The following is a 12,448-nucleotide window of genomic DNA, read 5'->3' as shown; positions in this document are numbered from 1 at the left end:
GCTGAGGTGGAGTAAGAATGCTTTTTACTGGCTGTGGGACTAAATGGTATGGGTTATCAGCTGCAAACTCTAGCACAGGGACAGGCTGATTGAAGCTCTAGAACCATCAGAGTGTGATACTTCTGCAGCTTCTAGTTCGAAGATAGATATGCACGCCTACCATGGCGTGCTTCCCAGAACCTTGGGGAAGATTACTGGAGATGTATGGGAGGTACTGTCTGAGATTTTTATAACTGGTACCAGGCATGAACTAAGACTGGAAATATGGCGGTGGTGGTTCAGATATCAGGCCTCCTGGTGCGGCTTGGAAAAATACAGATGTCTCGGTCCAAATTTTATCTGGTTTAGTTGTGGTTGCAGAAGATTCTGACATGTTTCTATAAGGCTGAATCGGTAGAGCCTTTCTTGAATGGCAGGACGAATATTCCAATGCCAGTAATTAAAAACTGAGGTGGTAAATGAGTGTAATTTGATAATTGGATTGACCTGATGGCAGTCCAGAGAATTTATAAAGAACAGGCATGAATTAGAGGTCTCCTATTTTAACTTGGCTACTGATACTACAGCTATAGCTTGGTCGTACTGCATAAATAGCGGAATTTCCCCAGATCGCAGCTGGTGGGACATGGTCTACAGTAAGCCAGGGGCCTCTGTGAATCAGAGCCGTACTAGCTACAGGCGAAGTACGGAGTGGGGTACCGGATTGGAACAGACTGAATCTGTATCAGTATGTTCAGCAATAGCTAGAGCGATGTGTGAGCGGACCCTACCGCTAGAAATGAGATTGCCATTTGTAAGCAGCCGAATTAGGCAATAAGGTTATATTGGGCGTCTTCAATGGCCCAACTGAGAAATGCCGAATACCAGCTACACGACTTATTAATCTCAAGCATTAATCCCCAGCATCCTTCAATTTGAGCCCTCCGCAACGATTCCCAGTCTAAGATACTCTTGCCTAGCTGATCCTCGATTTTGGGTAAGTATGGCGGAATAGGTTCCAGCTTGAACCAAGGGGGATCGAAAGTCATCAGTCATTCGCCCTCAAGGTAGAGCTCTTGGAAAAAGCATGCCCCTTATTTGAGACCCCGGAATAACCAGTCCGATAGAAAGTCATAGTAAATCACCGGAACCGCATGGGATGCACGAGTTTACGGCACCCCCCTCCCTCCCGTGCTTTCGATCTAGATAATCAAGGTTTGATAGATTGTCCCGGGAGATCGGTAACCAATTATCGATTAGCATTTCCTAGCCTTAGAGGCCCAAACGCGTTTCCTGTCAGGGCTTATTAGGTTATTAGGGCTCCGAAAGGAATAAAGGAATGCGAATATACGTAATATTCATAGTCGCGGAGTGCGAATATGAATATATGAATTTTTATTCGCGCAAATAAACGCCTTATTCATATTCGCATTCATATTATTCATATCGCGAAATTTCTCCGCATTAATACTTTGTCCGATACAGCGGTTATCGTATTACCGAATTGCGCTCGAAGGTCGATTTCACAATGCCATCACTTCATCAGCAAAGCTGGACCGTGAATCTCCGTTGCGAACGTATGTTGGAAGTTACAAACTGCTCATGTAGGTTTTGTTCGGTATTATGGGCCGTAGCTAATCATTTCGAGATATGATAATCGTTTGTAAGTGTCTCCATAGAATAGAAACTTGACAGCGACCACAAAGATCCGTGGATACTATATATATCCAACAGCCTAGTTGCGACTCAGCTTGGGCAAAGAATAGAATGTATTTACTCACTCCCCTGATTCTAGTTCAATCTATTTCAAATTCCGTCCATAACGTAGTCCTGAGAAATGGCACGTGAAAACGCGTTTGTCTCACGACCCAGAGCCTTAGATGGCCCTGGGTGCATTTTGTTTACGTTCAAAATCATCGATATCGCGTTGCAGAAAACAGAAAAGAGACCTATCAACTTTCTGCGTCAAGAAGAACATATAAAGCGCGAACCGCGAACTTGAAGGGGCATGTCGGCAGCCATCGTTTCCTCAAGCCCCTATCAATTTCTAACCCCAGCCCAGATAGCTCAAGGTATGCCATGCATCACCGTCGATACCACTTTGATATACTGATACCAGGAAATAGTATCATGGCATCTACACCCAATCCGCCCATGCGGAGGACGCGCGGTCTTCCACATCGGGACTATAATGCACTACACAATGGCCTGGTTTCTTCGCCTTCACCGCAATCTGAGGAATCCACCTGTGAAACAGGATGCCCTTACTCTCCTGAGCCCTCTCCATCTAGGGATCTGGAAGATACGCCTCAGCCGAAGCGGTTTCACTGTTTGCTCATATCCTCGCCCTCCCCGCTTGATCCTGCACTTTCAGAGAGCAATACGAGTATTCCGCACCCGTATAAAAGACGAAAACCCAAGTCATACTCTAGTTGGACCATTGAGCACTTTTGGACCACAGATCTGAATGACGCTTGGTATCGACAGGGTGGCCCACCGAAAAAAAGACCGACTGCTGATTTGCAAGCATTGCAGCTGGTCCTCCAGAGATTCAGCGCGCTATGGTTCCACTTCGAATTTGTTGGTGCATCTCCAGACCAAGCATCGTATCAAGTCTGGGGCCGACTCCATTTACTTACCCACGGTCGAAGGAAGCCTTGATCGGTTCTTAAAGTTCCCAAGAAAGAAGGCTGGTGTTGAAGAAATGCTTGTCCGATGGGTTATTCAAACGAGACAGCCTTTCACAGTGGTGGAGCATCCGGCTTTCAGGGCACTCATTGAAGCAACGGGGGTGACTTTGCCCATCAAGATTGCTGATACTCTCTTCAACCGAATCAAAGAGGAATTCCATTCAAGTCGGGCTTCCGTGAAAGAGGAGTTTGCGAGGAGCAGCCGGACACTCGCTTTGTCCCTTGACGTCTGGATGTCGGAAAGTCAGATTGCGATCATGGGTATCATTGGTCATTGGATCTGCCCCAGGTATGAAAAGCGAGATGAACTTCTCGAGTCCACCGAAATTAATGGACCGCATTCTGGAGAGAATCTAGCGGAAGTTGTGTTGAGGATGCTTGACGAACTGGACATCGCGCCAAGGCTCCTGACCCTCACAGGGGACAATGCGGGCAATAACGGGACGCTCTGCGATAGCCTGCATGATCAGCTCCTCAAGAGGTATGATAATGACGATGACCGCTTTCGCATTAGGCCTCTTATGCGGCTCCGCGGACGACAGAGCTTCATTCCTTGCCTTGCCCGTATCCTCAATTTGATCTGCAGAGACGTGTTAGCTTCTTTAAGGGCTGGTACAGCTCGAGAAGCAAAGGCAATACCCGGACGACATGGCCATTCATTCTAGTGCAGCATTCAACACCTTTCACAGCACAAAAGGGGCAATCCGGCTCCTGACGCTATGGATTGCCCGTAGCCCACAGCGCCGCCAAGATTGGAAACAAGTGTCACGCGGCAAAAATGTCAATTATGACGTCGATACCCGATGGAACTCGACCTATGTCATGATTCAGGACGCCCTCAAACTCAGCTCGGGCAATTTGTTCGGATACGTCCAGAAGTGCAGGCCCTTCAGCTTACCGCCGACGAATGGTCGACACTTCAGCAAGTAGCCAAGATTCTCAAGCCGTTCTGGGACCACACAAACTCCGTTTCGAAGTCTTGCCCAACAATTGTTGGAAAGTCTACCGATTTACTGGAGCCTGGACGACTTGTTGAATGACGTTCGAAATGCGGTGGGGGATCTTGAAGACGTGAACATTGAGGCACGCGATGCGGTGGAAGGAGGGATACGAAAGATGAACAAGTTTGCTAGAAAAATGGACGACAACCTTCTTTACTATGTGGCTTCTGTGCTGGATCCGCGCATCAAGTCATCTTTGATTGTGTCTCTGATGAGCGAACAGGATTCGGGGCTTATCGTCTCTCAAGTGCGGGAATTTTTAAAAATATAGTACCCCCCAGAGCCATCCGTTTCGCGTGAAGTTGACCATCCACGTCCGCCGGGCATGTCGGAAACAATGTGGAGAACTCTATGCAAAGTCCAGTCACCCAAAGAAGCTTCTTTGTCGGATATTGATAAGTATTTGGATTCCCCGCTGGTCGACTAGTCCCACCATATGATCAGTGATGCGGATGCAGAATGGGTCCTGAAGTGGTGGAAGGCTAACGCATTTAACTTCCCACTTATGGCCAAGGCCGCTCGCGACTACCTATCCATTCCTTCTGCAGAGGTTGGGATTGAACGCGAGTTCAGCAACGCTAGAGATGTCTTGGGCCTCCGAAGACACTGTCTGAATGCAGAGACTATGCGATGGTTGATGCTACTGAGAGGGCAGTCTCAGACATGATTTTAGGGTGGTGCATGCATGTAAATTCAGTGGCTTAGATTAAAGTCACGTATGTACTTTTTAATAGACCAGAGTATATGAGCTCAGTTGATGTATTGGGATGTAATGAAATGAATGGTTATGTATGGTATCTTATTATATGAATAAATATGAATTATTCATATATTCATGAATATTGCGAATATGAATAGACGGCTTATTCATACTCATATCATTCAATTCATATTATTCATATTCGCAAATATTCATGAATATCCACGGAGAATGACATTCCTTTAGGAGCCCTAGGGCTTATTGAATAAAGAAGAGATGTAGAAGACCACAACGAGCAGTCAGTACAGGGAAGCTTGGGGCAAGAATTTCCTATTCGCAAGGGCAAAGACAAGAGAACAAGCAGCTGGAGCGACCCAGCACATAAGTACTTTGGACGATCGCGGAGTGATCTTTCGAATGCAGCCGGAGCCTTGCCGCCCCTAAAGAACACCCTTGTTGGGACTATGGCGCGATGATCTGGAATTCACTACCATAGCACTGGGACAGCACCGAAAGCCAACGCGTCGCCATACCATCATAATCGAGCGAAAGCTACCGTGCATCCTAAACTTATGCCAGTCATAGTAGTCCAAACTTTAACAAATGAAACCGGTGGTCTAGATCTCCTTGTACTATCACTGGAGCAGTCCCTGAATTGTATCACAGGCTGCTTTGCTATTACAATTTACAGCACTCTCTTCTTTGTGGAAGGATCGTCCAGATATGATCAAGGATAGCCAATAATCATCTCCATGAAATGCTCGCCATCTGGTGCCTCAATAGCTTTCTCGGTAGAGGCCGGACTTTGGCTTACCTTAACAGCAGAGCCAGTCAAGTTCCGTAACCCTGTCACCTGAAAGCTACCCGGGATATGGTATTCGTGGCTGGAGAGGTTGTGGTCCACTCCCACAACTACTGAGGACTGACCTTCGCTGGAATGGAAAGGGACATCGGCCTGTCAATCTTGGTAGTACACTATAATGCAGGCTGGACAAGAATGTAGAACGATCAGGTTACATTTGCCACAGAGATTAGTATGAGCGTTGCATCGGCCTGGAACTGTGGGAAAGCTAGAGCAGCCTAGTGAGTGCATTTCTCCTGTGAAACGTGGTAAATCAGCGTCTCCGACGCCTTGATGATTTGAGTTCGCTGGGGGTCAGCCGCCGCCTCAATCATGATATGACCCCAGCTGTGGTAGGTAAAGCGGAGAGCTAGCTCCACCGAAAGAACGGCTTTTATCACTTTGTCGATAGGTAGGGGCTTTTTACGCAATTGTTCAACGCTATTAGCCTGCGCGAGACGTGGGAACATTGGTGTTCCACGAAGACACTCATAGAGCCACCTTGTAGGCTGATGAATGCGCTAGCAATCGAGAATAGCTCTGTGATCTCTGTACAGAAAGGCTATGTTGAAATAGGCCTAACATACCCGTGAATTGCTCGATTCACTCGAATACAGATTTTATCTCTGGTATTCCGAAGCTGCACGCAGGCCGTTCCCAGGGCCATGGTTCACGCCTGAGCCAGCGCAATCTGATGGTTGATCAAACTGATCCCCGATAGGTCATTTCTTGCAAGAGATTCGGTTGGTCTCTCTCCTTGCGCGGGATGACGAGAGGAAAAACCGAAGAGATCATAGGTTCATGACGGTAGATGCTGGACGCTGCATCAATCGCTATTTCCTTCCTCCAGATTGCCGACAACGGAATGGCTCTGTCGAGAATCTCACAACCAATCGCTCATCTATGCGAGGTTCGAGAGTGCCACTCTCGATCCAGCATCACCCTGTCCTTCTGCCAACGCAGAGGCAATTCTCCGTGTCAAAAGTTCCCTTAGCCAGCTTTAGAGAAACAGATGTGCACTGCGTGACACAGTCTGTAATATAGTTGTCGATCGGTATACTTGTGTACATCTCAGAACATAATCCATTACTATGGCAGAGCAACTACAACTGGAAAAGCTGCGCGAAGTTACCAGAGTCGGGTACCATATCATGGTCATCGCCAAATGCACCCCCTTCATCCTCCTGAGTAGGCCACATGTCCGGTACCGCTGTCGTTGCCGGTAGGGCAGTAGTCCAGGCAGCTAGATCCACACGTTCTGGTAAACCAACCGGGGTCTGAAGCCGCTGGTGCCAACCTGCAACGGTATGCTGCATTTCATCCACCAGATGTTGAGTCGCCTGCCGCTCAGAGAACTCTTGTCTGCACCGACGCTGGTTGTTCAACAATTCCTGCATCGCACTTTCGGCGCTTTCGAGGCGCTCCGACAGGGTGTTCTTGTCCCTCCTAAATGCTTCATTTTCCCGCTCCAGTGTTTCGACCGTGGCCAAACAGGCCTCGTGGTTCTCCAATGATGTGGCAGATTGAGCGTCCCGAAAACCAGAACCGGATATCTGTGCCGGCTGGTGGGCGAGTGAAGTCAGCAAGACAACCAGGCTCCGGCAACCGTGTGTGGAGGCTTACCATGGATGGAAGTTTTAGGGAGCGCGGAGGCTGCTGGAGAGGCTGTGCGACGGGCTCCTCTCTCTGGATAGATCCTGCGTCAGAAACACCACTTTAACTCTTGGTCGTCCGGGTGGTTGCGCGAATGCTCGCCCGCGGCCTGGTTGTGACTTTTGGCATTTATGAATGGTACCGGAGCTAACAGAAGAGAAGTGTGGAATGGTACAAGTGTGCCGTAGAGTGCCGTGCTGAAGGGAGAATTGGTCGGAGCCACAGCCAGCAAGAGGCCTGGCTGGACAGAAGTAAAGCGCACCATTGGTGATGGCGGGGTCCCTCAGCAATCATCTTAGTCAAAGAAACTTAGTGACAACTGTCGGTTGGCATTATCCGCCTACATGATCCTGTGTCACCATAATCGAACGAGTGACACACTAATGGTTAAGATCTGCAACATCGTGTTTTGCAGCGGACCCGAGCACCATGGGATATTTCCCTGGCCAGAGCGGTCAAATGTCTAGGGTTAACCTTATTCGGCCTGATCTATATATCACAGCGTGTTTAGTCTGTTCTCTGAAACTGGCCCACCTGGCCCGTGGTTCGAGGCTCTCTGCCATCGTTGACACCATCGCACAAAGTGGTACTGTATTGGCATGAGAAACTTTGACAACCCTGGGTCGCAGGGCAAGTCAAACGGTGAGCTACTTAGATAAGTTAATGGGAATTGTTGCATGGATGGGGCAATGTTCATTCACCAGGAAACATCGCTAGGACAAAAGACCCTCCACATCCAGTAGATCACGGTGTCCCTCCTCTTTCTTGTAAGCTGTACATCTTCCGCGCAGCGGGCAATACGCCTACCTCGACCTTTCACATTTTGCCTGTCTTTACCAGCGCTGTTTTCCAACTTAGACCACGTTTGTCATTTTTCTCTTGCTCCCCATGCCCAAGAGACACTACCGTGCCTGGACTCCCGGCGAGGAACATGACTACCCATCATGGGTAGCTCGTCACCTCCATTTAACATGGCCGGAGAGGGCAAGAAAATATTCCGTTGAACGCAAACCCAGAACGAGAGAGTCTTTGCGGACTAAATATCGATTGCTGGAGAAGGACATCCGACGGCACCGCCCTCCAAATTGCAAAACCCCATCGCGGCTCAGACGTCGCATCCCCCAGAGACAGGATCATAGCCAGCGGAAGGCTTGGCCCAGTTCTATCTCGATCAGCACCCCCACCCCTTCCGAGCATCGTTTAGACGACCCGAGCGTGGTAGCGATGCTGGCGATGAGGCAACGGACCCCTACACGCGTGGCCAGTCACCAGAACCAGAATCAGACCGTACTGTCGACCCAGGCTCTAATATTGACCTCCCAGTTCTCAGCCAAACGTGGGAGCCACATGCGTTTGATGAGTGGGCTTGTTGAAGGCTGGGGTAATTCCCCCGGTAAGAGCATGACCCCCGTGCCGTGATCGAAGCCTTCTGATATTCACAACCTTCTTAGCAGCAGGAAACGGAAGTCAACATAGAGCATCGCCTCGTGCATCAACTACATCTGACGAGATCAATCGGCTATGGCGGTTAGCATACCGTGTCTCCGGTCGCACGAGGCAGTAGGCACAAGCCGTGACAGAGACACGCTGGTAGAACTCTCCGCGAGGGTTCTTCAGGGTGGGGACGACATACCGCCGTGGCTGCGCTTTTGCTCGTCCAACTCTTTATGCTGTGACCAATTGCCCCGTTTTCTACCTTAGTACCCGGTGTGAATTTACCTCATAAAGCTGCCTGGTAATGCTCAAGGTCAGCGCATCATTGCTTTGTATATGTCTTGTGGAATAGTAAAAACCCACTTCTGCCCAATATTTTTTATATGGTATGGGCGATATATATAATACTATTGACCCTACATGCATGAAGATTATGGCCACGCACAACCTTTTTCTCTGAGCATCGTTCGCTTTCCTATCTATCTAAATTTACCGAAGATACAGACGTCACTATACTCGCGTGCTGAGCTCGTTTACTTACGTACCAAGCCAGATGTCGGAACTTGAGGACGTAATATCCGTTAGGTGCGCGTGCGGATTTCTTGGGGGAAGTCAAGTTGAACGCCTGAAGTTCCGGGCCTTCCCGAGCACAACCTAATCAACAAGCGCGTGGCTCTCACGGGCGGGCAAACCGTCCCAAATCATCATAGACCAAGAAGTCTTATTACAACATTCTGTTTCGGTTATTTCAGCCATATAAAGTCTACAAAGCTTAGTTTAAACGTACATATCATAGTGGTATCTAATAATGCTTTTCTTATATGACTTCCCCGATTATTTACATCACGAAGTCGCTAAATAGATTACGTGTACTTCTATAATAGACAGTATATATACAACTAGTTGTGGAAAAACCTAGCGAGAATAACTGATAAGCTAGTCAAAGGGCAAAGCTAAAGCTATATGCTGAGAAGAGCCTTTAAGGGCTTGTTGCCATTAAGATATAACGACTATCAAAAGAGCAGCTTGTACATGGTATTATGTACGGGATAGGCCGCGCGGTCGTTTATTACGTTAATGTTAGTAGCCCAAGGGAACAACGACTTGACCAAGACAGACCGGAGACTGGCGAAAATACATGCCCGCCTGGACAAATACTGAACAGAGGCCCTACAGATTGTCAAGGCACGTAATTGCTCTTGGAGAATACGGTATGGCAACTTGACCACGTCTCCTCGGTGAACGCCCCCTCATTCTTCCCATATTACCACCGTCTTTTGACTTATCCTTACTCTTTCCCTTCACCCTTTTCCTCATCCGCCACATTGTCCTACTCCTGGTACGCAGGTCATCCAGCTCCCCTACCAGGTCCTATTTCACACCTCGATCAGACAGCTTAATCAGCCACAGACATGAATTGAAAAGCGCAAAATCGCGTCCAGCTTGGTCGAAACCTCTTTCATGTGGAATTGAACTATGCTGCTGGTTAGATAAAAAGAAGAACTGGAGATTCAAGTTTTAACGTGCACTGAGAATCTCCCGACCTGATCGGGCATTCTGTGTCACAAATTGACCTCTAAGCACCAGCGACCACCGGTGGGGAATCTCGTGTCTTACCAATGCCCACTTCAGACCTACCGGTCACGCGAATACCCGTTTCGTCTATCTAGAACGTTTGGTTACCTCATGGTTGAGAGATCTCCTATCGAGAAAGTTTGAAATGTCATCAAGTGCCGCGCACGGTACTGTATCCAGCCATCCTTGAGTGCGATTTGTCCAACAAAATGCTCAGGTGCACATGATGACCGTTATAAGAAGGGCAAATTCCCCATCTCCTTTCCGGATTGACCCAGCATGTCCAGGCACATGCTCGTTAATTTGAGGCCGTCAATCAGAAATGGGCTGACTGGGACGGAACCATATGCGTGGGCATAGGGAGAGGCATGGTGCGCGCGAGCCGTGGGACCGTGCGGCTGGCCAATGGGCGTACACACACAGGTACATAACAGACGAAGCTTAGGACGTCTGAGTAGTTCAGCGGAGACTACTTGGGAATAACCGAACCACACAAGCAAAAACTGTTGAATGGGCAGCATCAATTGATACAACCGCTTTCCGAGCGGCGTGATCCTTCAGAAACCTAAGAAGAACCGTGCACGTTCGTTGCAAGACAACGTGAAACACAGTAATGGTTAAGGTCTGCGACAACCTGCTTTGCTGCGGGTCAAAATTCCCTGGGCTAGTTCCTCGCCCAGAGCGGTCAAATGTCAACAGAACTACAGAAATTTTGATGTTTTCCTTATTTGGGGTCTAATTGCTAACCAGACTCCATGCAGCCAGTTCATATTGCCGCAATGAGCAGAACTGGCCTTTAGTTGAAGGCACGGTCCGGAACCAACATGACCCTGACGGGCCAGCACCCTCTCAATCAACCAAGGTCCCTTGCATTAATGATTGTGCCTTTGACAGCATCGAACAGGGCCAGAAGCTTGACATCACTTGGACGTATACGGAATACAGTGCTGTCGACCAGAATGACTAAGATTGTTGCTATATCGGCAGGAGGTCGACCTGGAATTTCCTCGCGAAGGGAAACCGGAGAGGACCACAGCATAATTTTTGCTCAAGGGCAATCTCTAGCCGATTGTTAGAGGTCTTCAATTTGCCCACCTGCTTGCTCCGGGGATCGGTAACGCAATTCAAAGACAAGGACTTGTCTGACATGAGAATGACTAACCTGCAGCGCAGCGACGAGACATTACCCCGAGAAGAACTCTCGCGGTTCACTATTACCTTCTTTATATGGGATTCCCGAGTTCCAGACCTGGAACCGGCCCGGCATCCTATTTCCCCTTATGCAATCCGAAGACAGCTCCACGTATGCCTCTATCATGCTCTCAGGCCCCACCGGTTGATAAGGAATGCATTTTACGGTCATCCATAATTACACCTCTGGCTGAGTCGCCGTCTCCCCTCTCTTTCCGCACGTGGAGTACACCTGCGGCGACCTCAAACAATGCCGCCCGCAGATCCGGGAAGTGAATGTCTTTACTTCGATCACGCAAATCAATGTTTTCGGATGAACATAAGGCCAAGAGACGAGCGTGAGTTTAATGCTCTACGCCAGTTGAGAGTCGGAACAAACCAATCAATATCAGAACTATTCTGAATCCAATGTATTCGGTTGAAAACATCTCTTGCGGGTTCCAGCACGGGTATCACTGGGCTCTTCTTTAGGATGCCGTAAGAGGGTGAGGGTCAGATTCTAGGTAGCCTGTATCATTTTACTGTTTCACCTGCTTGCAACAAGGGTTCCTTTATCGTATCCATCGCCGAATTTTCCGTCTTCTGATAGCTGGGAAACGCAAGCCAGGGATTTCAGCCCCAATAGTTACGGGCCGCGTACAGGCTACTTAAACTGATCGCACTTAGTTCGACAACTTTCAAGGTCGATTACTTTATACTGCCACAGGACCGTCAAGGTCGCACTCAGCTCCTGGTCGGTCCATGCTTGGAACCATGGTCTCGACGTTAGCGCCCATTTGGAGCTCGTGTGAAAGCAGTCCCAGGCCATTGACCAGCGAATAAGTCCCGTCCCATAACATTCCAAACACAGCTGCCATTGCCCTTAGAGAGGTGCTGAGCCGTATTATCCAGGCTTGAGACTAAAGTTGGGTAAATTCTATCTATAAAACGCTACCGTGCAATGCCATACGAAATTTTGAGCTGACGGAGAGCTATGATAAGCTGGAAGAACACGTGAGGAGTCAAGAAAAAAGAATATGTGCCTGCACAAAGAGTGAGCTGCATCGCAGTAGAGGTTTTCGACCCTCACAACAAAGCCCGTCGGTCAGATCTGTTCTTCGAGAATATAGTGGAACATCGGTCATCCCAAGCGGGGAGGATAGCAATGGGACAGTCCTGCATTACATTGCCCGGAAACTGTTTTGTACCGCGCTAATGTACCAGCTGCTGGAGAGTGAGAGCAATCTGCTCTGTTGATCCCGAGAGAAAGGGATCAGTTGTGAAAAGGAACTTCCACACTAGACCACATCCGACCGTCTGCGGCGTTGGCGGTTGGACAAATCAGCTGTGCAGTTGACGTTGACCAGAGATACTTCTCTGGGTTGGGTGAAGTGGGTCTCCACGT

The 12,448-nt window shown here is 48.7% G+C and overlaps 4 protein-coding genes across 4 annotated transcripts; 3 read left to right on the top strand and 1 right to left on the bottom strand.

Annotated features, from left to right (window-relative positions):
- Positions 1-2,629: 2,629 nt before the first annotated feature.
- Positions 2,630-2,833, top strand: BO88DRAFT_299829 (uncharacterized protein; the record flags this gene model as incomplete). The annotated part of the gene is made up of 1 exon (XM_025702413.1): positions 2,630-2,833. A coding segment is annotated over one exon (204 nt), but the record flags the coding sequence as incomplete, so codon positions are not given.
- Positions 2,834-3,405: 572 nt separating this feature from the next.
- BO88DRAFT_405569 (uncharacterized protein) lies at positions 3,406-4,135 on the top strand (the record flags this gene model as incomplete). The annotated part of the gene is made up of 1 exon (XM_025706916.1): positions 3,406-4,135. A coding segment is annotated over exon 1 (233 nt), but the record flags the coding sequence as incomplete, so codon positions are not given.
- Positions 4,136-6,218: 2,083 nt separating this feature from the next.
- On the bottom strand, positions 6,219-6,993 carry BO88DRAFT_464002 (uncharacterized protein; the record flags this gene model as incomplete). The annotated part of the gene is made up of 3 exons (XM_025711293.1): positions 6,219-6,773; positions 6,835-6,908; positions 6,933-6,993. 3 exons carry the CDS (start codon positions 6,991-6,993, stop codon positions 6,315-6,317), a joined length of 594 nt encoding a protein of 197 aa, XP_025561887.1. The 3' UTR covers positions 6,219-6,314.
- A 626-nt stretch (positions 6,994-7,619) lies between these two features.
- Positions 7,620-8,428, top strand: BO88DRAFT_463996 (uncharacterized protein; the record flags this gene model as incomplete). Its single annotated transcript, XM_025711292.1, has 2 exons — positions 7,620-8,257; positions 8,316-8,428. Exons 1-2 carry the CDS (start codon positions 7,753-7,755, stop codon positions 8,426-8,428), a joined length of 618 nt encoding a protein of 205 aa, XP_025561886.1. The 5' UTR covers positions 7,620-7,752.
- Positions 8,429-12,448: the final 4,020 nt, after the last annotated feature.

The sequence above is a fragment of the Aspergillus vadensis genome (genome assembly GCF_003184925.1).
Source record: "Aspergillus vadensis CBS 113365 unplaced genomic scaffold BO88scaffold_14, whole genome shotgun sequence".
Classification (NCBI taxonomy): Eukaryota; Fungi; Ascomycota; class Eurotiomycetes; order Eurotiales; family Aspergillaceae; genus Aspergillus; species Aspergillus vadensis.
This window is presented reverse-complemented; position numbering and strand designations above follow the sequence as displayed.